This window comes from Leuciscus leuciscus (assembly GCF_965113295.1).
Source record: "Leuciscus leuciscus genome assembly, chromosome: 25".
Taxonomy (NCBI): Eukaryota; Metazoa; Chordata; class Actinopteri; order Cypriniformes; family Leuciscidae; genus Leuciscus; species Leuciscus leuciscus.
The window spans coordinates 17,546,646-17,573,762 of NC_138724.1; the positions used below are offsets into that span (position 1 = coordinate 17,546,646).

At 35.8% G+C, this 27,117-nt stretch overlaps 1 protein-coding gene across 2 annotated transcripts in view; it reads left to right on the forward strand.

Annotated features, from left to right (window-relative positions):
* Positions 1-27,117, forward strand: part of dock4a (dedicator of cytokinesis 4a) — an 85,641-nt gene that overhangs the window by 11,534 nt on the left and 46,990 nt on the right. The window contains exons 2-16 of one of the 2 annotated variants that reach the window (XM_082159187.1): positions 4,604-4,687; positions 6,770-6,810; positions 7,014-7,069; positions 7,535-7,631; positions 8,015-8,163; positions 10,895-10,979; positions 12,822-12,973; positions 14,919-15,000; positions 15,641-15,701; positions 16,354-16,486; positions 17,182-17,270; positions 22,951-23,076; positions 23,978-24,102; positions 26,630-26,792; positions 26,932-27,038. In XM_082159187.1, coding sequence (XP_082015313.1) covers positions 4,604-4,687; positions 6,770-6,810; positions 7,014-7,069; positions 7,535-7,631; positions 8,015-8,163; positions 10,895-10,979; positions 12,822-12,973; positions 14,919-15,000; positions 15,641-15,701; positions 16,354-16,486; positions 17,182-17,270; positions 22,951-23,076; positions 23,978-24,102; positions 26,630-26,792; positions 26,932-27,038 — 1,550 coding nt within the window. Of the gene's footprint in view, positions 1-4,603; positions 4,688-6,769; positions 6,811-7,013; positions 7,070-7,534; positions 7,632-8,014; positions 8,164-10,894; positions 10,980-12,821; positions 12,974-14,918; positions 15,001-15,640; positions 15,702-16,353; positions 16,487-17,181; positions 17,271-22,950; positions 23,077-23,977; positions 24,103-26,629; positions 26,793-26,931; positions 27,039-27,117 lie in introns of those variants that run through there. The other variant, XM_082159188.1, reaches the window with a different exon arrangement.

Consider the following 27,117-nt stretch of genomic DNA (forward strand, 5'->3'; position numbering starts at 1 on the left):
GTGTTGTGTTGGTATTTCTTTGCATCAAGAGTATCGCGCTCTGCCTTCGGCTGGCATTGTCCTCTCTCGAGGCTGACTCAATACAACATTACAGCTAGCGTCAAAAAGCAATATGAAGAGAGTTTAGTGTGCACACGCATCCATCACCCTGACATACAGACAGATTTCAGCGAGCTCTGACTGTCTACAGGGGATTCTGCTGCTGGATTAACACTCTGACATCAGATTTACTGTCTCTGATAATGCTGATAAAGGGCGTTTGCATTGAATACATTAGTACATGGAAAATAGAAGTGATGAAGAATATGCAGGAGAAGTGTTTTGTGGTTTTCAGTTGTGCTTTCCATGAAGCCTGCAGTGTGAGAATGTTTCAGGCCAGTTGATCATTTGCCGAATCGGATCAGTGCTGTGCTTTGCTGGCTGACATATATGAGATTTTGTCAAAATTGCAGGAATTATAGTCATTGAAGCATCAAACAATTCAGTTATGTTTTGCATTGTATGAATTCTTAACTTTCATAAAGTTACATTTGTAGTATAATTTTCCAGTTATTATTTTAAATGTAAAAAACTATATATTATTTGTAGTAGTTTTTTGCTCAGAAAATGTAGCATTACAATATAAAAAATATATTTCTTATATTTTCATTTATATATTATATATTAATATTTACAGTACCTGTCAAAAGTTTGAAAACATCAAAAATATGTTGTTGAAAGAAGTCTCTTATGATCACTAAGACTGCATTTATTTAATCAAAAATACAGTAAAAAAGTAATATTGCAAAATATTATTACAATTTAAAATTAATATATTTTAAAATGCAATTTATTTCTGTGATGGCAAAGCTGAGTTTTCAGAATCATTACTCCAGTCTTCAGTGTCACACGATCTACCAGAAATCATAATAATATGATATAGTACCCAAGAAATATTTCTTATTATTATCAATGTTGAAAACAGTTGTGCTGCTTTAGTGCTTAGCATTTGCTTAACATTTTTGTGGAAATGGTGATACTTTTTTCAGGATTCTTTGATAATGAAAAAGTTCAATGAACCACATTTATTTGCATTTATTAATTTATGTATTACATTTATTAAGGAATTTATTAAATGTAATTATTTTGTAACGTTATAAATGTCTTCACTGTGTCACTTTTGATTAAGTATTAATTTATCTCTCTTTTTTAATCTCACCATAAATGTTTGAATGATATAATTGTTTCCACAAAAATGTGAAGCATTAAAAACTGTTTTCAACATTATAATAAATGTTTCTTGAGCAGCAAATCAGCATATTATTATGATTTCTGAAGGATCATGTGACGCATTAGACTGGAGTAATGATGCTGAAAATTCAGTTTTTCCATCACATTAATAAATTATATTTTAAAATATATTAAAATAGAAAATGATTATTTTAAATTGTAATAATATTTGACAATATTCACTGTTTTTACTGTGTTTTTGATTAAATAAATGCAGCCTTGGTGAGCAGAAGAGACTTAATTCATAAACATAAAAAACTGTATATGATTCAAATAAAATATTTTGCTAAAAAGTAAAATTATGCTCTTTTTGTAATATGGCTATTAAATTAAAATTCTGTTTGATATGATAATTAGCCAATGAAACCCAGCCAATAAAACCCAATGTTAGGATTGATATCTAATATATTACAAATCTATTTTGTCCAAAAAAAAAATTATTAAGACAAAATAAAACTAAATGTTTGTGAATTAAGGCACCACAACATTATAATGTGCAGTTAAAAAAGATTATATTCATTATTTCAAATTTCCTAATTATATATTTACTTTAAGTGGTCATTAGATTACAGCAAAGGTAATATAAATGTAAAAATTGGGGTAATGAACAATTATATACAATACTGGCTGATTAAAAAAACAACAACTTGGTACCGATATTATTTTGTGTATCCGTAATGTTTACAATACTACTGATTATATTATGAATGCACAGGCTCGAAAGCTTTATGCATACCTGAATTTTAATTGTTCCACACTGTTCTTCCAGTTCATCATAACAGTCGAACTTGAAATTATTTCTGATAATTATAACCTTAAGAACACAGCAGAGAAAAAAACGTGTCAGCAAAGCAACCAGAGTGATGCAACGAACAATCGCTCAGTCCATCATGACCTTTTTTCCCCCAAACATACCCAGCTCAAAAATGTGCAGTGTGTGATATTCTCCATATCCACAGAGATCGAAAAACTGTAAGTGCATAACATTATTCAGTCTCTAAATGTGGCCACATTCATTAATGCCACCTTAACCTTTCTAAAATGCTTCGATGTCTAATAGAAGCCGCATTATATCGCAGAAGCAACCCGACTGAACGTCCCAGCCACAGGGTTGAGTCACAGGGGTCCGGAGGGCTCTTTGCACCTGGTCAGGGTTCTGTGAGACGGGCCTCTGCCCTGTCTCTCTGCCAAACAGCAGTGTGTGTCCACAGCGCTGACAGCAGGACCGTGGGAAAGCGTTTAGCACAGGCGCACGGCTCAAACGGGTTTGCCCGTCCTATTACAACAGAGCTTTTGTCACTCCCGTTGGCAATGGCAGAGGTTCAAATAGAGGTTTAAGCTGTAATATAAGAATCATATGCCGTTAACTAGATTATAAATACCCCGTGAACTAGATTTGTGCATTTCTGGAAGACAAGATGACTATGATGCCTGTAGGTTGTTGTCAGACTTGTTTGTAAGCTATAGTGAATTCAGTTTGTGAGCAGCGCTTTTTTTTTTCTTCTGTTAATCACTCAAAACTGGTTCACGAGTCATTAGTCATTAGATTAGATTCATCTGAATCAAAATGATTATTAAAAGTCCTTAATCCAGTATTCTCATCGCATATGATTGGTCATGGAAAAGATTGTGAATGCATTGGTTAAATAAGATATTTATTTGGGCCAATGACGTGACACTCAGTTTTTGTTTTATCAGTTAATTTATTCAAAAATGCATAATCATTTTAAAAATTATTTCGATTTTTTTTTTTTTTTTTATAAAGTCAAATATCAACTGGCCGGATATCATAATGAAGAAAAAAAAAGCCTCAATAAAAAAATTTATGTTTCTTAGAAATGTTTTTTAATACTTTAACAAAATTGCTTTAAAATATTTGAAAATGTTTAAATGCATTTTTTTTTTTTTACTTTTTGTTTGGAAAATTTTTATAAGATCTTTTTTTGAAATTAGTCAGATGTGAGCACTTTAACATGCACCTATTATTTGATATCTAAAGTTGATATTTTTTTGAATCAATAAAGGTTTATTGTTCTAAAATTTTTGTTAATAAATGTAAAACAACAACAACAAAAAGTAGTCTAATAATTTACTGTTTGGACCTATTTAATATTGATAATAGCTTTTTGTTAAATGGCTGTAATACCCATTTTGTGCTTGGAAATCAGACGACATATATTTAATAGAAGTATCAATATTGATATTGTTGATATTGACCTTGATCACTTTGTATTTGATTGGAAAAAAGTGATGTTGCCCACATAGATATATATATATATATATATATATATATATATATATATATATATATATATATATATATATATATATATATATATATATATATACACAGATGCCTTATTAGCGGCTGTTTTTATGGGCCGCTATACGTAAGCCTTTCGTCATATGGAAATGTCATAACTGTACTTATGAATATCTATTAATGCAATAGTCTTTAGCAGATGATTTTACTAAACTAACACGGTACAACAAGACGAAGGCGTCAGCTAACACGACATTAAAAAGTTACCATAGTATAATATTGTACTCTATTAATATAAAAACACAAAACACGCAATGTTGTGGCATCATTGATTCTTCCAAGATGGCGAACGCGCCGTCGTGTCTTGAGCGGTCGAATCCGGCGTCTACGTATATATATCTGTGGTTGCCCATCCTTACTCACAACATCTCTGGTGGATTCAGGACGAATGCTGTGTGTTTGCTTCACATCTCTGACAGGCAGCGAGCACAGCAACACATCTCGTGTTAAAAAGCTGACACGGCTGTTCTGGCAGCCTGCTTAACCTCTGAGCAGTGTCAGAACTCTGTCGGTTCGGTTTATGCATGTGATTATTTATTTATTTCCATGTCAGATAGTTTCCTAACCCACTTGATATGCAAATGAGCCCTCCAAATTAACATATTTGTGCCTAAAGAGTGTAGGCATTTGGATGCAGAAAGTGTTTGATAGGTTGAGCCCATGTGCTCCTGTGTGGAGAGATCTTGTACTTGTTATGTAACTTGTGCTTTGTGAGGTGACTCAGGGTTTATTTAAGAGAGAAGTGAGATAATGTTAGAAGTGCAGATCTAAGCATAGTATGGTTTATTTTTCATAAGGAAATGTGTGCTGGGTTGGGTTGGGTGTTATTCAGAAGGGAATTGAGAATGACTCTGTTCCTGAATTTGCAGTGAATATTGAATTCAATGTTTATATCACCGAAGTAAAGATGGTTTCCATGCAGATTTTGTGAAGACAGATGGTTTTGTCACCTTGTTGTCTGTCAGAACTGTAACTTTACTCATGCGTCGCATTTGCTTGTTTTTCCCTCAGTGCTGGCAAATTTTCGAGGAATGCTTCAGCATGGACTCCCGCTGGAGATCGGCGACACAGTGCAGATTCTGGAGAAATGCGAAGGTAGTCAATGTTGTCGTTGTGTTGCTGACAATCAAATTCTTTCGAACTGTAGATCCTCAGATATGGGGATGGATTCTGTCGAATTTATTTGTTGATATGCAGTCAGTTGTTAGTAGATTATAACCGAGATTATAAACAGATTATAACCCTTTAAAGTTGATTCTTTTTTAAATAACTTAAAATTAGTGCTGTCAAATCACATCTAACATAAAAGTTTTTGTTTTATTTAATATATGTGTTTATGTGCTGGCTGGTCCCCACAATGGAGGTGATCTCAGGTTTTACTATCCTTGTGGGGACATTTGGTTCCCACAATGTAATATAAACCACACACACACACACACACACACACACACACTCACAGTCACAGTCACACTATCTTTGTGGGGACTCTCCATAGACTTAATGGTTTTTATACTGTACAAACTGTATATTCTATCTCCTTACACTAACCCGACCCCTAAACCTACCCATCACAGAAAACTTTCTGCATTTTTACATTTCCCCCCCCCAAAAAAAACCTCATTCTATATGATTTATAAGCTTGTGTACCCATGGGGACCTCAATTTAGGTCCCCATTGTGACACGAGTCCCCATGAGTCTGTGTGCATTCAGGTTGAAGTCCCCACCGGGATAGAAAAACATGTACACACACACACACACACACACACACACACACACACACACACACACACACACACACACACACACACACACACACACACACACACACGGCCTATATAAACAAACACTTTTATGTTAGATGCAGTCCTACTCTCTAGTATATTTTGTATATAAGTCCACAGGGTCAAAAGTGCCCAGAGTTGAAGAAACACTCTTAGTGAACCCAGTATATTCTTGCATCACATACTTAAAGGGGAACTTGGCAACTCTAGCCATTTCTTCGCTGATTTTCACTTTTGTTGTCGCATGTTTTCTCAACAAGCTCCCCCTACAGCTGTGGGGCGTATATTTCACAACACTGTCGTAAAAAAACTCTCTTGCGGTACCCTCCTCCCCCTTTCTACCGCTGCTCATGTGCATTTGTTATTATAGAGAGCCTAAGTCCCTCCCCTTCCGGTGGACCACCATGGGACCTTATTTCGGAAAAATATTGTATGGTAGTCAATGGCGAGAGACAACAAATATTTTGATCTCGTTTGAATTGTGCCCTGAATTACACATATGATGTTTGTCAATTTAAAAGATACATTTTAAAGTCAAGAAAGTCGCAGTTTGATGTAAAACTGTTGAGGTGTAAGACTGTGAAAATACGTAATTACTAAGACTACAAACCCAAAAGGCGGACGTGACGTCATACCTTTTCTCTCAATGAATGAAGCTAACTTTACTGAAGCTAACGTCTGTCATTTTTTCTATAGTCTTACGTTATAATCGTGACGTTACGCCATCATGCATGAGTGTTTTGTACCAGACTGCACACATACGTACATAGTGCGAGACGAGAGATGTAGTTCATTGAGCGATTTTCACATAAAACTAAATGTAACTCTTCTGTTTTATGACAAACTGCGACTTTCTTGACTTTCATAATTATCTTTTAAATTGACAAACATCATATGTGTAATTCAGGGCACAGTTCAGATGGAATAAAAAGATAAGTTGTCTCTCGCCATTGACTACCATACATATTTTTTCCAAAATAAGGTCCCATGAGCCGGAAGCAGAGGGGAGGGACTTAGGCTCTCTATTGGAGCCGGCCAACTTTATCGTGTGGAGCTATGTATAGTATTGAGGGAGGGGGTGGGGGGTTATGTCGAATTGCCTTAAAGCAGTTTGTGTTTCTTGCTCGTTCTCGCTTCTCACCAGACTTCCTATTTCCAACTTACCGGGACTTTAATCCCCATGTTGCAAGGTTGGTTTTCCGCCTGGGAACGCTAGGGGGAGCGTTTTCACCAGAACAGGTTATTTAACCATCCAAATGATTTCTAAACGTTTTTATTAAGTTGAAATAGTTGCCAAGTTCCCTTAAAGTTAAAATGGTTGAAAATGTTTAATACATAATCAATCTTGCTGTTGAAATGTGAAAGTGTGAAATAATTCTAAATGGCATTTCGTAGGATGGTACAGAGGATTCATCACAAAGAATCCAAATGTAAAGGTGAGAGCAATCCTACGCCGCTGCACGGTTGACACGGTAACAATGTACAACATTTAAACGATTCCTGTTCTTTTTTTGATTTATCTGTTTCTCTTTCCTCTGCTTTGAATCTCTGCACATTTATATACAGATGGTAGCGCATGTTTGTTTACTCTTGTGTGTTTTACAGGCTCATTAAATAACTTTCTGTGGTTTCTCCCCAGGGAATATTCCCAAGCTCCTATATTCACCTCAAGAATGCCCACGTCAAGAACAAAGGGTATGAGTCTGGACAAAAAACTTACATACTGTAAATAATGGTAATTCCTACATTAAATTCGTATTTGGACAATTAAGCCACACTTAAAAATTGCATTTATTTAAAAGAAAGACAGAATCTGTTAAAGTAAGGGATAATGGGTTCGATACCAGGAATTGGTGACCTGATGAACTGGACGGCTAATGAAATCTCACCTTGGACCTGCCACCAGTGTCCTTGAGAAAAACACTTAACTGCTACTAGGGACCGTCTTTCTACTTTGGATAAAATGCATTTGCAAAATGACACGTCCGCTGTATTGAAGTGACAGGAGCCTTCACTATCCCACAAGCCATTGCTAATGTATTTGCGGACATGTCCTCATGAGTCAGTGTTACTCCTTATGGTCATGTGAGGTCACTGCTTTCCATCCTGAGCTTGTGCAGATGAGTGTGTGAATGTGTGTTTGTGTGTCTTGCCCCGCAGGCAGTTTGAGACCGTCATACCCACCGAGGACTCGGTTATTACAGAGATAACTATGACCTTGAGAGACTGGGGCACCATGTGGAAGCAGCTCTACATGGTAAATATCTCTCTTTGTGTTACGCTGAACAAATACAGTTGATTTAACTGTTAATCATGAGTGAATTTATTAAGAATAGATATTTTTACATGGTTCACAAGGTTATGGGAAACCAGGAAATTTAATGGAATTAAAATATTGTGAACTCCAGGCCTGGAAAAATCGTTGAAATGTGTCTTGAGCATCAAATCAACAAATTTGAGAGATCGTTTGACACTGAAGACTGGAGGAATGGCTGCTGAAAATTCAGTTTCACAAAGAATAAATTACATTTTAACTTAACAGTTATTTTAAATAGGATAGATCGATGATATTTGAGCTAATTTGATTTAATAAAGGTAAACATCTCTGTCACCCACTCATGTTGTTTCTGTCTCTCTCAGAGAAATGAAGGGGATCTCTTTCACAGACTGTGGCATGTGATGAATGAGATATTGGAGCTGCGGCAGCAGGTTTTAGTGGGTCACCTCACTCACGACCGCTTGAGTGACATCAAACAGCACATCACGGCACGGCTTGACTGGGGCAATGAGTGAGTTACACCTCAAGAGCTACTGATGCCCCAAAATACAAATTCTGTCATTATCATGATGGTATCGATATCGACTTCTGACATTTTTTGGGTATTGTGACAAGTTTAATGCCATGCATAATCATTCAGTTTGATTCATTTCTGCAATTTGAGTTTTGCTTTCCTGTCGTTGCCACATTATGTTTGTTTTTTCCAGTGATTGCAAATGTATTGTACATAAAAACAGTGGGTGGAACGCAGTGGCGGGGACGGCCATGATGAACTGCCGGCAAATGTTGGGCAATCTGTCAGCCATGTGCGCGAATGCTTATATGCTGTTTTTCTCCCAAAAAATAAGTCGCAGATGGTAGTAACGAGTGGGACGTGTTGCGTATGTTTTTTTTTTTTATGTCTCTCAGTACGTATATTGCAATTTTTGAAGGGTTTACAATGAAGCAGATTTTTCCATTTGATTCATGCTTTGTGAAAGTTTTTTGTCTGAAAATGACTGGGGTTATTGTCGTAAATAGGGCCCTAGTATTGCCACGATTCAATTTACTATATGTGACCATGGATCACAAAACCAGTCATAAGTCGCACAGGTATATTTGTGGCATTATCCAACAATGCATTGTTTGGGTCAAAATTATAGATTTTTTTTTTTTTTATGCCAAAAATCATTAGGATATTAAGTAAAGAACATGTTCCATGAAGATATTTTGTACATTTTCTTTCGTAAATATATAAAACATTTATTTTTGTGAGTGAATGCAGCACAATCGTGAACATAAATGGACAACTTTAAGGGCGATTTTCTCAATGTTTTGATTTTTTTGCACCCTCAAATTCCAGATTTTCAAATAGAGTTGTATCTCGGCCAAATATTTTCCTATCCTAACAAACCATACGTCAATGGAAAGCTTATTTATTCCGTTTTCAGATGATGTATAAATCTCAATTTCAAAAAATTGACATATGTGACTGGTTTTGTGGTCCAGGGTCACACATGGAATTTGGCAAAAAAGTACAGATGTACACTTCAAGTTGCCAAATGGACTAGTGTCTGTAAATATTAAACCGAAACGCTGCTATTTAAATCTGAAGTCTGCGTGTCTGTGTGAATGAGCGCTGCAGTTTCGTCTACTGCACACACACTGAAGCACGCGTGACACACTCATGGTGTTTCAGTGTCTGCCGTCTCACTACATGAGTGCATGAAAACAAAAACATCATTTGATAAAGCTATTATCATCAGCATCATAAGTTTTCCAGGGGGACGTTAGAGAAATTAATGTTTCACAGACGTACTTTACGATTTTAATCCCGTCTGAATCTGCCAAGTCTGTGTTTTTCTCACTCAACCTCTGTAAAAATTCCAGAAAAAAATGACCTACTCTTTATCGGCAAACTCAACAGTCCTCTGAGAAATCTAATCCCATCCGAATGCGAATGTCTGTGATTGCTGGTGTTGTATCCTATAGAGCCCCTAAAGACACATGGTGGTGGGGAAAAAAAATGAGATGGGAGGAAAAATCAATGCTTTCGCGTTTCATTCGCTTCCAAAACCTTTGTGTTTCCCCATGAAACTTTGGGTTTGCTTTAGGGGCCTCTAGTATCCCAACGCTTCTCCTCATGTGTTTTTTGACCTACCTAAGCTACTGTTTGCGCACCATCTTCAGCATGCTTTCATTTAGTTTCAATATTGCTGGTATCCGACGAAAAAATAACGTTGTAATATTACTATTATTTTCTATTATTGTCTAGATTTCTCTGCTCACTTATGCAAGTTTATGTTGCTATTAGCTCGTTAAATAGGGTTTTTATAATAAATGAAAAATATATCAACATATAATAAATACAAAGTCATATACGTCACACACTAGAAAACGCTCACTCCCACCTCTGAAATAAACACAGAGATGTTTTCTCCGTCTTAATCGGTACATGAAATCACAGACGTCAAGTGATAAGATTTGTAATGTAAACTTTGATTAGAAAACAAGTCCCGTCTGAACGTGGCTGTATACACATAGAAACTCAAAGGCCTTTACGACAACCTGTCAAAATAAAAGTTTGGTTTAACTTGAAGAAATTATGACAGAAATGTTTTAGTATTGTACTTCTTTAAAATGTATTGTACTGTTTAATTTGAACAGAAAACTTCTGTTGTGCAGCACTTTGCCAAAAATTAAAGGAATTTTTCTGATTTAATTTGATTACATTTTAAAATATTCATTAAATTATGGTTTTATGCATTCATTTCATTAACACCATTTCTGATAATAAATATGTATTAGATCATAAAACATACAATCCAGAATTTTTTTTATAAATTATTACATTTTTGAATTTATGAATTCAGTTGATTAGATTAAAGGATTTGAATAAACTATTGATTTAATAGCAGTTTCATAAATAAAAAACAAAAACGTTTGACTGCTTTTCTCAGCCAATAGTAATTAATTGCAATTAATAAGATACATTTAATATCATGTAATTGTTAATTGAATTACTATTTTATAAAAAAATATTAAAAACCTATCTATCAATATTATATATGTATTTATACATTATAATATATAATATAAAAATGTGTCCACGAAATAACAAATCCATTGATAAACTAAACTAAAATTAAAAGTATATCTGAAAAAAAAATAGTATTGAAATAAACAATGGCAAATGCAAATCTATAATAACCATGTTGAGATTTGAAGGGTAGAATAAAAATATGTATTTTTGTGTGTTACAGGCAGCTGGGTTTGGATCTGGTCCCCAGGAGGGACTTCGGCATGGTGGACCCTGATGAGCTCAGCATCACAGAGCTCTATCGGCTGGTGGGTAGTCATACATTCATGCTCACATGCATGCATACACACACACATTCCCATTACCCATGAGTCACCTCACCTCCCTCCTCTGCCGCCCATATTCTTTGCTGTGTTACTATGGCAACTGCAGCTCGACCTGACGCCAAGGCTTCGTCCTCTGTTTTAACAAAGAGACACACACACACACACACACACACACCTCCAATTGCTTGTGCATAGGGAAATGATAGTAATTAAGAACAAGAGAGAAATGCTAAATGGCGCATTAACAGGCTGTTTGCAAACTGCAGAGACACTTCACGCATAAAGTTTCCTGCCCTTATAATTTGGCATACATGCAGCATCATTGGCACAATTGGTTCAAATCTCTCATAGCCACAACAGTGCCTGTGTACAGATCTTTGGAATATAATATCTGTTCCAAAACCTACTGAGCTGCCTACTGCCTACATAAGCAGTTGTCATCTAACTGACATCCTATCTTTTATTTTATTTTATTTTATTTTATTTTATAAAATACATTTTATTTCATAAAATACATTTTATTAAATTTTTTTAATACTATAAAATGGTGTTTTTAAACTAGGCTTCTCAGAATTAAATATAAATAGCATATGCCAAATTTTTTATTTGATCAAGTAATTCATTACTTTATTTTATTATAACTTTTTATTTATTTTAATGTATTTATTATGAAATATTTTTAATAAAATACATTATTTTTATTATTATTTAAAATGCTATAAATACTGTTGTTTTCTTAAAATTCTATTGTTTACTTCTCAGTATTAAATATACATTTTATTATTTAGATTTATGTATTTATTTTCTATTTTAATTTATTATAGATTATTTAAAATACTATAAATAAAATAAATATTAATTAATTTGTTATTTGTTTTAAATAGTTTAAATATTATTGTTTTATAACTATAATATACTTCTCAGAATTAAATGACAAAAAATTACATACAGAAATTTGGGGTAAAATGTTTTATTTTATTTTTATTTTAAACTATTTTTCTTATAATATAATATATAATACTCTTATAATAAAATAAAATATTTCTCTCACAGATTATTGCATTATGGAATTCTCTGCAAAGGAAACATACAGTTCTGCATTTGAATTCCGTTAGAAGAAAGTATCTTAGTAGGCTGCATTATTAAGTTAAGCCTTTGTATCAGGAGAATTCTAAAATGCCTTAAAATGCTGCCTAGCTTTACTAGGTTTTTAGAAGAGAGCTAGAGAAACAACTTCAATGTAGTCAGAATTCACAAAATTCTCTTTCTTTTTCTCTCAGCTGCAGCCCTGACCACACGTGTCCCAGTTTTCACTGGTCCATGGGTGGGCAGAGGTGTGGGGGTAGGGGTTAAAGGAAGAAGGAAAGAAACAAAAGAGAACAAGATGTGGGTGTGGATGTACTAGACTAGAGAGAGCATTTAAAGAGTAGGAAGTGAGGGCACAAGAAAAAAGACACCAATGTGGCGTCCCCAGGGTTAAGTGCCTTTTTGAAGGATCTTTCAGCAACATGTTCTTCAGAAGAATAAAGGAAAGGTCCAAAGCTTAAATATAAAACCACAGTGCTGGGGTTCTAATGGTCTGTTTTTACCTTATATAACATAATAATGTTAATAAAAGTTATTATAATTTGAAATCTATGGTTTATAGCAAAGAAATATACATAGGTTGTTTTTTAACAACAGACAAATTTAGTATCTTACATAAAGATACAGCATGTGCAGGCGTGGTAGGGATGGGGTACTGTTAGATAATTAATGGAAATTTTGAGTGATCTTGTTGTTGTAAATGTCTTTGTCATTGTAATCATATTTTCTTTTAAATAGATGGAGAGACGTCATCGTAGACGCGAGGCTCCCCCGCAGGCCAGCATGCACCACCTGTTCCTTCAGATGAAGAGCATGATGAGTTCAAACCTGGGGGAGGAGTTGGAAGTCTTCTTCTCTGTCTATGACAGCAGGGAAATGCGACCAATCAGGTGCCATCTCTGACCCTAGATACCCAATCTCAAGTTTTTTTTTTTGACTAAAGTATGATTAATTCACCCAAAAATAAAAAATCTGTCATTATTTAATCATGCTCACTTTCCTTACAATGACAACCTTTTGATTACTAACTCAAATGTTTCACAACTATGCAAGAAGATATTTTGAAGAATGTTTCAGCCGTTTTTGTTCATACACTGGGTCTCATTCATGAAACATTCGTAAATATGTGAGTGATTTGCGCGTAAAGAGACATTCCCGAAAATTCTTCTCCTGATTCACAAATACTTCGTAAACGTCAGATTTGATAGTGAAATGTGTGTGTGGGTTAATGAGCACGTTCATTCTCTCAATTACCATAAATCCCGCCCATTAAAACCGACTGACAACTATATATGGGCATTATATGACACGAAACGAAGGATTTCATATGTCTTCTCAAAAGCGAATGAAGAAGAGACATTTCTCAGATGCAGAAATTGAAGTTTTATTATCAGAAGTTCATTCAAAACGCCACATTTTATTTTCAAGCGTACATAGTGGCGTATCAGGTCCTAAAAAAAGGGATTTTTTTAGGTAATAATGCTTTTACCTAAATGCTTTAGGTAAAAATGCTTGGCAGATGCAGTTAATGGAGTTTCATCTGTTAATCGAACAGTCCCAGAAATGAAAAGAAAATGGTTCGACATGAAGCTTGACTGCAACACTTGTGACTTGCGGACTTAAAAATGAATAAACAGCTTGAATATAAAAAAAATGTAAAAAGACTTGCGGACTTGTGTTCCGTTTGCAGATGCTATTACTGGCTCTCGTAATAAATGTAAAAAGAAAACCCGTATGTAATTACTATATATAATATTTTTTCAAAATGCTGTGTAAATATGTACCCGATTAAGGTGAATTAAAATGCAGCCTTATTAATGAGCAAAACGTTCGGATGTTAAACGCACTATTTACGCGTGGCTGGGAGCAGGTGTAGATTTCTTTCGTACCAACTAACATTTGGAAAATACGAACATTTTAATGAATCCGAAAATTTACGCCAGAACCACTTTACACACGATTTACACAAAAATTCGTTCTACTCGTGTTTCATGAATGAGACCCATTGAATGTAAATGGGGTCCAAAATCAAGACAATATTGGACCCCATTTACGTTCATTGAATGAACAAAAACAGCTGAAACATTCTTCAAAATATCTTCTTGCATAGTTGTTAAACATTTGAGTTAGTAATCAAAAGGTTGTAAGTTTGTCACCGTTGACTCCTCACTAAATTCCACCAGATCTAGCAAAAAAACAAAACAAAAAAACAGGTAAAATTCAGTCTGACCTCGATTTCATTAATTATGAATCGCTGTATTCCTTCCAGCTGTCTGAAAGACGTCTTCAACCCCAACCGGTCGTCCATCAGAGCGTGTACCTTGAGTATATTTTTATGACGCTATCAGACGATTACGTTGATCGTGCCGCTACTGGGAACTAATTTCTGGAATTCAATTCGACTGCGACGTCAATGCATCTGTTTACCACTATATATCAGCCTGAGGGATATTTCAGTTTCACATCCATGATGGAACTACGGCCTTGATGTGTTTGTTGAATTTTTCATTGGTTTCTGTCTCTTTTTCTCTCCTTCTCTCTCGCCACTCATGTTAGGGAGTGTACTGTTCAGGCACCCCTCCTCGTTGTAAATTATTCAGAACGAGTGATGCCCCAGGGCACTTAGTGAAAGTGAAGGAGAATCGAGGAGATATTGAGCCTCAATGGGCCTCTCCTTGTAATTACCTAGCACAAGTGTTAGAGGAAACCCACTAACACATGCAGTTGTGGAAGCACATGTACACACTCACACTCACACCAGTCTTGCTGTGATTCCTTATGCTTCATGGCATGTCTGTGGTGAACCTGACCGTCTCTCTCTTTCTCTGTGTGCAGTGAGAGGTTCTTTGTGCGCCTCAATAAGCAAGGGCTACCTAAGTCTCCAGAGAAGACTGAGAGGCAGTGCACACTCTTTGTTGTAAGTATGGACTTTTTCGAGGTGCACCAAGGGCGTGTCCTTGGTCCTTTTTGCTTGCTATGGCATTAAATGGATCTGGGACTATTGTCGATAAATAGTTTACTGAGTGAAACGCATATCCTTGACTGATTATTATTTTTGAAAATGTGAGAGATTTTTTTTATTTAATTGTGAATATTGTAGAATTTTTTTTTTTAGATGTGTTTCTCAACAGTTTTCTGCCACATTTGCTGCCAAATTTATATAATTTAAGAAATTGTATTTTTGTGGCAAGACATTAAATTAACATTAAAAAAAGGCTTTAAAAATATTGTTTTGCTGTTTATCAGGATATCATGTCATGAACACCCAAATATTTAATTTGTTGTGCTCCTGTGGTTGTTAGTTCTTTTCTTTTGCTTGTTAGTTCTTTATCTTTTGTTTTGTTATTTCTTTTATTTGATCACTATTGTTTTGTTGCATTGTATTGTTTTTGATAGCAGTAAATTACATTAAACTGACAGCCCTAATCTAGATTTTTCCCCCCAGATTTTTATTTGATCAATTAAATAGTAACTTTTAAACCGAGAAGGTTTAGAGAAATGTTTGGTACATGGAATCTAGTAAATGTTGCTCAATGAAACGTTTGTCTTTTTTTAAGGATTTGGGAAGTAGCGATCTTCGCAAAGATGTGTATGTTGTAGCTCATATTTTTAGAATAGGTAAGAGCTGTTGGATGCATATCACTCTTCTCGCCGTGTGACCTGTCATAATGCCTTAGATACCCTATCATAGGAGTCATATGGATCTCACAACTTGATAGTGCACTTCCTGATGCTTTAAGATTTGAAAAAGTGACAGATTACATCAAATTACGTCAATAGTTGTGGCAGTATTATAACGGCTAAATGACAGGCCACAGGTCAAATGTGACCAAGATGGTGTCTTTGTCTGTAAACGTCACCTTTGTGTCTGTGTAGCAGTCGTTGCTACATGCATGGCCTGCATCGGTACAGAAACTGACGTTACAGTATAGATTAATGCTCATTTGCATGTATGTTATTCATGTCACTGTGGACTGGGAAGTGTTTGTTTTGTAACGGTTGTTGGTATGTCTTTTTGTGTTTCAAGCGTCATTATAAAGTTGTGTGTTAATAATTCTGCCATAAGAGCTACATAAATCTGACAAGTCAGCTAGAGTTTCTGGGTAAGACACGGCTATAATGCTTAAGTGTCGCATGACGCATTATATCTTGTGACAGTGCTATGTGTTCTTTGAGGCAGAATAAGAAACCGTCTCTTTTTATGTTGCAGTTCGCATATGTATTTATTCTCAGGCAAGCAGTGTGTGATCCACAATGTGTGTGTTTGCAGGGCGAATGGTCGCAGGAGAGAAGAAGAGTGTGAGTAACACACAGTACAAACGTCCATACGGATGTGCCGTGATTAGCGTGGCCGACCTGTTAACGGCTGACTTCAAGGACGATCACTTGCTAAAGATCTACTCGTGAGTATCACACCCTAGTAACTTTATGAAGCTAATTAATGTACAGTACAATCCATTTTTTAGGACTGGGTGATAAAGAAATTTTCTTTATATATATATAAATATGTATATATATATTTCACCCTTTTTACGATATGCATCTGCATATTTATGCATTTGCTCTGAAATGTTTGAAATATTAAGGGCTTCAAAAAAAATTATATGTATAATTTAGACCAGACCCCTTTTTTAGTCAATCATATTTAAAATGTTTTATCCAAGAACTAAATTACAGAAAAATTGCCTACATGCATTTTTATAAAATATAGTTTCGAATTGATTCATTCAATAATATTAAATCGATTTAAATTATTTAAAATTGATTAAATTAATTGAATTTACAATCTCTAGCCGATTTACAACAGCTTAGACAGAATTAAAGAAGCAAATTGATGCACCAATAAAAAAAATGTATACTGTAAATTATTATTTATATTATTTGTATTTATTTTAACTTTAAATTTTAGGTTTTTTGCTTTGTTCTATTTTTAATTATTTTTATTTAATTTCTTTATCCGAATTGAACGTTTGAATTAATTAACTTAAAACAATTAAATGTGCCATCTCTAAATAAAAATCATATTCAAATATATCACACAGCCCTCATTGTAAGTGGTTGAAATTCAAAGTAAACTTGTGGTGCATTATATTCACAGATGTAACACAGAGAGCGAGTGGTACCAAATCCATGACAGTATTATCAGGAAGGTCAGCTCACGATACAGCCATATTGGCTCAAATACAGGTAAGATCCTCACGATCCCAATTTTAATTTCACTTGTCTTGCTAAAGGGATAGTTCAACAAACCATAAAAATACTTTAAAGTGTAACTTTGCTGATTTTCAACCAGCTTTGTATTGTTACAATGTCGGTGGTAATATGTAAATGAACAATGTTTACTCTTTGTCCATGTTATTTGGTACATTTATTTGGCCGACTTTTGACAATTCCAAGGTTTTCTACAGATTATACTTCCACATTTTTGTATCCTCGCCCACGGACCGTCGGATCGGCAGAGGGTTATTAACAGAAAATTGTATCTTACTTTACAGCATTATGGTAAAAATGGAACACTATGGCACGGCTTTCTTACCTGTACATGACAGTGTTTTGCTTCGAGTTTTTCCCCTCTGTTTGGCCTAAAACACTGTTTTTAAAATGTTGCCAAGGACAAATTTCAAAATTATGGTCTGTTCCTCGCACAGTTTCCATACAATTTCCATTTTTTGGTGAACTGCCCCTTTAAAGAACATTTTGTCTGTCATAGCAACAGCGTTTTTCTGAACCAATTGATCCATTTAATTGAAGTATTCAAATCGTACCAAATCATGCTGCAGAATTTCTTTTCTTCTTGCTCTTAAGATATAAATAGCAGAACTCTTTACAGTGAAATGCCGGGTTTTCTCCTAGCAACAGGTTCTGAACAGCAGAAGAAGCCTGCAGTCAAAGCATCCATATGTATTCAATAGAGAGACCGAGCAGAGCTGTTATTCAGGCGCTTTTGTTTTTATGACGTCTCTATGACTCAAAGAGCTGCAGTTTTAAGCATGTTGTTACAGTATATGGTGGCTACGATGTTTGTTTGGAAATTGTTTACTGGCTCAAATCAAAAGAGCGCACCTCTGAGTCTCTATGATATTCTGATCTTTAGATATGGCTCAAGCCTCTACTTCAATGTAAGTACTGTATATTGGATTTTTTTCAGTAGTTTTACCATTCACCAGGTAAAAAATCATTAAGGTCAGCCTTGTGTCAAATCAGACAGATTTAAAAATGACCTATTATGCTTTTTTATATATATATATTCAGCTTTCTTTAGCGTGTAATGTTGCTGTTTGAGCATGAAAAAGGTCTGCAAATTTACAAAGTCACTCCAAAGGGAGTTATTCTCTATATCAGTGCGCACTGTTTCCGAACTCCCTAAAACGCCTCGATTGTAGTCTTGAGTTTTCTTCTGGGAACGAACACGTCACAATAATTCTTATTTAAATAATTCCCACCCAAGTCAAACATGAAATAGGCAAGGCCTGGTTGAGTTGTGTTAATAGTGTATATGTATCCTTTACCCATATATGGATTGGCCAGAAGGTGGGTGGGGTTAGGATTTCCCAAGATTTTCCAAGATGGCGCCGCCCATACCCCCCATAAACGGCTTCAAAACCGTTCTTCAGAAAGTCTATGGGTGATGTCACAGACGCTTTGTCCATATTTTTTACAGTCTATGATTGAAACTCGCGGTTTTTGTTAGGGGCGTTACATTTACGAAACACGTTTGAAGCGGTTAACCAATCACAACAAACTGATCCAGCCAACCAATCAGAGCTCATTGCACTTTTCAGAAGGAGGGGCTTCATAGAGACTGTAATTAAACAGAAACCCCTTTCACGCAGAGATTCTGGAAAATACACGGATAAAGTGACCTGGGATTTGACCCGGGTTAGTTTGATTTGGGTTCATTCACACTGCCAGTGATTTTCCGGAATCAGAGAGTGCGTTCACACACAACCTGTAAAAATCCCGTAAAGACACGTGACATCAATGTGACTTGTAATGTCTCAGCAGCATCTTAAGTTTGCTTATGAGCCGCGGTTTCTCTCTCGAGAAACCACGCTTGTGCATTTTTTTTCTGATTTTCTCTGATTCGATCATAAACTTGCGCATTATGTACCATTTCACAGCTGGCGAACGATCCCGGCTTTAGCGTCATCACTACGACACGGCATCATTACTGCTTTTGTTCACACAGCGCGTGTTCCGGGACTGAACGCGGCAATGTTACTAGGTCCCCAACCTGGCATCGATGCCGTCATCAATCCCGGGTCGTGTTTGCGTTCACACAGAAGGCGTTCTGGCAATTTCCCGGCAATTTGCAATTTGGTGCTGCAACAATGTAAAATATGTGAAAAGTAATGTCAAAAAAAAAAAAATTATGTTCAAGCATAAAAAACTATCCTAGTAGACCCCCAAAACAAGCAAGAAGCAAGTTCGTTAAAGAAGCAAGTAACTGCTCTGATTCAGATTTTGTTCATAATGTATAATATTTCATATAAATTATAACATAAATTGACTTGAACTGTATATTGTATAAAATTATATACTTGTAAATGATTATTTATTTTGTTTATTAAAATTTTTAAAAAGATGTATTTATATTGTATTCATTATTTTGTTTTATTTGTTTATATAGCATTGTTTTTTTCCCCATTTTGTTTCATAACCCTATTTATTATTTACAAGCCAAAAATTTTTTTATCTTGTGGCTGTATTTATCTGAAAGTCTGGTTTACCTTTTGGTCTACAGGTCCTTTCTTATGGGAGAATCCACCTTCCAATGACTGACGTATAGATGTCTCGGCACATTAAAACAGGATAGGATGGGAATTACACACTTCAGCTTTAAAATGAGTAGAATCCCAAAAAACTTGACCTGTAATTCATTCAGCTAGATCTCATTCAGCTGGTAAATGCGATCCAGTCATCTGCAGTAATTCAGTTAATGATTGTGGATGACCATTAGTAGTAATCAGTCACACACAGATCGGCTATCGGTGTGAACTAGAACGCCATATTGATCGCGTGCACAGAGAGCAGTTGACCCTTTTCATTGTCTGTCATTGTTGTCCCTTGAGATGTTTTGAATGAGCAAATCGCCAGTGCTTCTTCACTAATCGCTTGTATAAAAGCCAAATTACTGTTATTGATTTTATTGCTGGGTTAAAAGACTAACAGAAAAAAAAAGAAACAACAATGTTCGCTTTAGGTTTAAAAAGGCAAACAGATGAAAGCGCATTGTGTTGTGTTGTTGATGCCATGTTTTGTGGAGGTGGTGGAGTAGTAGTTATGCAATCTTGGTGTGCATCATCTCGCAAGTGGTTTCAAAATGAATGGACTGCTGGCGATTTCACTCGTGTGGGCAGCTTACTCTGAATACATTACCAAACCATAATGAAGCCATGATGCTTCCAGAGCTTAAAAACACATCAAACCTAATCTATGCAACCCAAACCTTAAACATTATCCAGAATGCACTTGTATTGTTTGTTGTTTGTGATGTATTTCCTGCAGAATGGAAAAATCAAGGACCCTGAGGAAGCAGGAGGAAGAGGGCCAGATAATAAAAAAACTTAGATCTAGCAGGAAGGAGATTATGCAGTTTCCGTCGTGTCAATCTAAACCGCAGGCCGTGTCCCTCAGCAGATGTGCAGCAGGGTTACACTTGAGATGAAAGTCATTCAGACAAATGAAGGAATGGGAATGGGCGAAATTTCCATCTGTAAGAACTCAACATCTAGCTTGGCTTTGTGATTAAATTACTCAAAAAAAGAGAAAGAAAAAAAGAAAAAGTTTCTTCAAAGAGACTTGGGACTTTAAAGTGTAAATCTAGTGCACGGATGTCAGAATCATTAGCTTTCATCAGAAGTATAAATGAGGGAGGCAGAGAAATGCATGTCATTAAGTGTGTTGGAACACAATAAGATGTTACTGATTCGATGGAGCCGTAATGGTAACAAGCACAAATGTTACAAATGGGGATTAAGGCACCGGGTTACCCATAATTCATTTACTCAGGAGACAGTCGGGTCATTCCTGTTATGCGCAGGACCTTTTGAACTCTGTAACTTCAGATGAAGCTTTTACAGAGTGAATCATAACAGAGTGGAAATAAAACAAAATGAGGCTGTTGTTTAGAAGGATTGAGAGTTATTTTACGTGTGTCTGAAATTTTGATCATATTTTAATAATATGATGGTGATTCTGTCACGAACTGCTCTGAAACACGGGTTGAGGATCCAAACGCTGCTTTTATAAGGGGTTGAAAGCACGGGCTAACAGGGGAATCCAGGAAATCGGGCAGAACCAAAACACAGGCGAGAAGAGAGAGCGCTCAGAAATGCAGTGTGACACGTACAAGACTTCGCAACGAGTGACTGAATAAACAGGGCTTGTATAGACCGCGTTAACAAGGGTAATGACACACAGGTGGAAGTAATCAAACAATAATGAGTCCAGGCAATGGGTTATGGGAAGTGTAGTTCAAGGAGACGGGAGGAGTGCCCTCTAGTGGAAATCAAGGGCACTCCAGCTGCTAGATTTAACAGATAATGTCAGCAAACTGGATGGAATGTTTCAAAGAGAGTCAAACCAACGATTACCACAAAACATTACAACATTTATCAAATTCATTGCTGATGCTTACTGATGTGTGTGCTGTTGCTTTCCCAACAAAAATTGTCACTTCCTGGTGGATGATGTAGTTAACCAGTTAAAGTGATTGTGTGGAAGTGATATTGAAAACACAGGGAAAAATATAGAAAAATTCAAAGTGCAGTGATATTTATGCTCTGCGAACTTTTGCAGGTGAAATAATAATTAATTCGTTACATTTATATAGCGCTTTTCTGGGTACTCAAAGCGCTTTACATGGAAGGGGGAATCTCCTCAACCACCACCAATGTGCAACAGCCACCTGGATGATGCGACGGCAGCCATATTGCACCAGGACGCCCACCACACACCAGCTTACTGGTGGAGAGGAGACAGAGTGATGAAGCCAATCAGTATATATGGGGATGATTAGGAGGCCATGATGGACAGACACCAAGGGGCAAATTTGGCCAGGATGCCGGGGTTACACCCCTTCTCTTTTTCGAAAGACATCCTGGAATTTTTAAAGACCACAGAGAGTCAGGACCTCGGTTAAACATCTCATCCGAAGGACGGTGCTCTTTGACAGTATAGTGTCCCCATCACTAAACTAGGGCGTTCGGACCCACACAGACCACAGGGTGAGCGCCCCCTGCTGGCCTCACTAATACCTCTTCCAGCAGCAACCTGGTTTTCTCAGGAGGTCTCCCATCCAGGTACTAACCAGGCTCAACCGGGGCTTGGGCTACGGGGTGATATGGCTGCTGGCGAAATCTAGTCATTTCAATAGGAATCCACGCAAACTGGAATTTTATGAGAGGGCGAAACATTTACCCATGCAGATTTTGCGACTGATTCAAGATTTTTCACATGAATTCGCCACGTTGACCAATAGTCCTTGGTTTGAAAGTGACTTCTGTGTGAGCGGTGCTTTATACATCGCTACACTATTGACAAAAGATAATGTTTTTTTTTTCCCTAATGTGACCGTGCCTTTAAAAACGTATTCATAGGAAAATATTTTGTTGTGAGATTTGCGTTTCTATTTCATAATAAAATGCTGGTTTATAAGTAGTGAAACTATTTCCTTAGCTATTTAAAATAGACCCAATAAAGTGTGATTGAATAATACACATTCCGTTAGGATTATGTTCTAATGTTCCAGACCTGCTTCACTAACCAGGAAGTACAGCTGTTTTTGTTGGCAGACTCTCACGTTACAGTATTGTCAGATGTTACCGCAAAAGTTCATTAAAATGCGCTTGTGTTTATTTTCTAGGCCTTAATGTCTCTCTTCAGCTCCTACACGGGGATATGGAGCAGATTCGTAAGGATTACATGCGTCTTTTCACCCGGAACGTCTCCATTACGAAGAGGCTGGGTTTCTCTGATATCATCATTCCAGGTGGGATAATCACGTTTTGTTGTCATTATGCTGCTTATTTTACATCACATTACCTTTGAATTTATGTTTATACAAATTAAAGCTCTAGCTTTACAGTATCTTTTGTCATTCAACGACATCATCATGGTAATGTGGCCGCTCGGTGGCCTCTGTTGTAATGGCTTAATCATGTCATTATGCAGAAAATTAATTGCTTTGCAGTGTGAATACAGGCTTTACAGGATAATTTATTTTATTTTATTGAATTACCATGAACTTTAAGATTATATAACAGTGTAATTTATAGCATAATATAACAGGCACATCTACTAAAGATAGTGCAAGTCTGAAAAATAATGCCGATGTTGTACAAAATCAGATGTTTACAGGATGTTCTTGTCACTTAATGTACATACGTACACAACTAAAGGACAAAAGCAGTGGGAGTTATTCTCTTTTTACATAATGCATTGGTTTGGCCACATTTTATATGACATTAGCTTTCACACCCTCAGTTGGCGATGAAGCACCTTTGAGCCATATGTGTTGACAGACTAATTAGAAATGTTTTGTGGTGTTTCTAACATCTCTGAGGAGCTGAAATGTATTGACTAAAAAGTGTGGGTTGCCAAAAGAAACATTTTTGTTGTCCTCCCAGGCTCCCTATATTGTAAAGGATATACTGTAGCCTATGTATAAAGGTATTTGCCTTGCATAAATACATACAACAATATTGTATTGAAATACATTGTAAGCAAAGTGTTCACGGTCACTTTTCAATGTATCAGCACACAATAGAAAAAAATCCAAATCCATTTTCAGAAACCTCTCCTGATAGGGTGATTTCAACACCCGATAACCGCCTGAAAGTGCTGTGCTGGTTGAAAAAGATTTACGAGATACTGTTATCTTCCTTCTGCAGGTGAAATAAGAAATGATCTGTATGTGACCATTGAGAGGGGTGAATTTGAGAAAGGTGGAAAAAGCGTGGCACGTAATGTGGAAGTCACCGTGTATCTGCTGGGAGGTGATGGGCAGCTGCTGAAGGTGAGAACCGTGTCATTTGTGTCCTGCGTATAAATTAATATCTCTCTCACTTTTAGATTTTAGATGTTTTATTTCAATCTTTTCATCAACATTATTAACTTGAGTTCAACTCCTGTCTTGAAGTAGAAGTGTATTTTATCAGAGTTATATGCATTGAATTTTAAAAACATGAAACATCATTCAAAATTTTAAACTTCAGTAATGATAATTTATTTTTCTTACTAAAAGAGAATATTTAGTTGTAATTCATAAATTTTTTATTCATATATTATAAATATGAATAATAATTTTATTTATAAAGGCCCATATTTCTTGATTACATCAGCAGAAAAGTAATTTAGTTTTTTTATATGTATTTTTTTTTTTTTTTTTTACTTTGTTCTGAAATAGATTTTAAAGTCAATATTATAATGACCAACAATGACACATAATCATGCTATTTTTTCTTTTTATACAGTTGCAGTGTGTTTTCAAAATATTTTTGTTATTGTAAAAATAACTGAATAAATAATATAAAAATGCATATACAGTTGTGGTCAGAATTAATGGCACCCCTGGTAAATATGATCAAAAATGGCTGTAAAAAATAAATCTGCATTGTTTATCCTTTTGATCTTTCATTCAAAACAATTGCAAAAATCTAACCTTTCATTGAAGTAAAAGAATTGAAAGTGGGGGGGGAATCACATTATGAAATAAATGTTTTTCTCCAAAACACGTTGGCCACAAATATTGGCACCCCTAGAATTGTTTACGAGAAAAAGTATATTCCCATTAATATTTACCTTCTTTTTGTTTAGCACACCAGGGTGACTAGGAATATAAAATTGTCTAGCTATGACTTCTTGTTTCACAGGAGTTTAAATATGCGGAAACACAAAGGCCAAATTCCCTTAATCATCCATCATAATGAGTAAAACCAATGAATATAGTTCTGATGTGCAGCAAAAGATTGTTGAGTATCACAAAATAGAAAGTGGCTGTAAGAAAATAGCTAAAGAATTGAAAATCCCTATTTTGACCATCAGGGCAATAATTAAGAAGTTATAATCAACTAAAGATGTTACGAATGTTATGTTGCCAGGAAGAGGACGTGTGTCTATATTGTCTTAATGCAGGGTAAGGAGGAATGTTTGAGTGGCCAAAGACTCTCCAAGGATCACAGATGGAGAATTGCAGAGATTAGTTGAGTCTTGGGGTCAGAAAGCCTCAACAAATATATCAAACTACCAAAATTGTAGTACCTCTGAAGAAGAAGTACAAAAAGATTAAAGAAGAATAAAGAAGAATAAAATAACAGAGAGCGCTGCAGTGATTGCTTCTTTAACAGTGTATTGATTCTGAATGGTAAATAATAAAAACATACATGTATAACAGATGCTCAGTACATTACATTATCAGTGCATATAACACTTTTCTTACAAAGTAATGAACTGTAAATATAACTTCAAGCATGTCTCATCACACTAGAGAAGTGTGGAATTTACAACTGACACAGTGATACTTGTTATAGAGAGAAAACACATTTTCAGACTAAATATTTACCCAAACCCACTAAATGACAGTATGAAATTGATGACAACAATGCAGCTGAGATATCAATTACATGCTCATGTCTGACCAATGTTCACTCCATCGTCCAATGTATTTCCTACAATAAAGTCACTTACAAAATTGATGAAAACTATTGAAATGCATAACTCAATTCACAGACATGAAGGAGTTAATTACCCAAATGTGCAAGTTTCATCACATGTTGTTTGGGAGGGTTTCAAGAAAAATCCTCCTCGCTCGTCCAAAAACAAATTCCAGCATATTCAGTGGTCAGACAGGACTGGATCTTCAAAAGGGACCGGATATGGTCAGATGAAACAAAAAAAAGGGCTTTTTGCCAGCAAAGCCACCAGATGTGTTTGGTGCAAACAGGGATGAAAAGTACCCCATGCCCACGGTTAAATATACCGCTGGATCTTATGTTGTGGGCCTATTTTTCTTCTGGAGGTCCTGGACTTCTTGTTCAGATACGTGGTATTATGGATTCTAGCAAATACCAACAGATAAAAAATCAAAATCTGACAACCTCTGCTAGAAATCTTATAATGGGCCGTGGCTGGATCTTCCATCAGGACAACGGTCCAAAACAAGATCAAAAGGATAAACAATGCAGATTTATTTTTTACAGCCATTTTTGGTCATATTTACCAGGGGTGCCATTAATTCTGACCACAACTGTATTTATTTATTTATAGTTGTTTTTCAATTTAAATTTTTTTTTTTCAAAATAATTTTTTTTTGTTATTGTAAAAAAAAAAAAACTTTAAATAAATAAATAATATTTATTTTATTATGAAAGAATGAATGAATGAATTACTTAAAAGAGCAACGTTTTGCCCAAAATGTACTTAATCATCATATAATTTTCCGTTCATGATTACTTAATAATATTATGCACTGTTCACAATATGACTAGAAATATTTCTTTTAAAATGTTAGGGTCAGTTTCATGTTCTCTATGTCTCTGTCTCAGGGTCTGGTTTGTTGCGGTTCCGGGGAGCCAGGGGTAGATGAGCACCGCTCTTTTGTCCTGTATCACAGTAACAGCCCTCGCTGGGCCGAACAGATCAAACTGCCCATTCCTCTGGAGATGTTTCATGGCACACACTTGCGCTTCGAGCTCAGGCACTGCTCCAGTAAGACTGCACGATGCTTCACACGCACTTTTTTCTTGAACATTGATTTTACGTCCACTTGTTATTCCACCCTCTGAGATTTTAGACGTTCTCATTATTGACTCATTTCACATAACCACTGTTCTCTCTGTTCATGCAGCAAAGGAAAAAGGTGAGAAGAAGCTTTTTGGCTTCTCTTTTGTCCCTCTGATGCAGGACAATGGGAGACCGCTGCCTGATGGGACGCATGAGCTCATTGTCCACAAGGTACTGTGTGTCTTTGTGAATCTTTCTCCAAGTATACAAATCTTATTATTATATATCAAATATATAAATAATGATCATT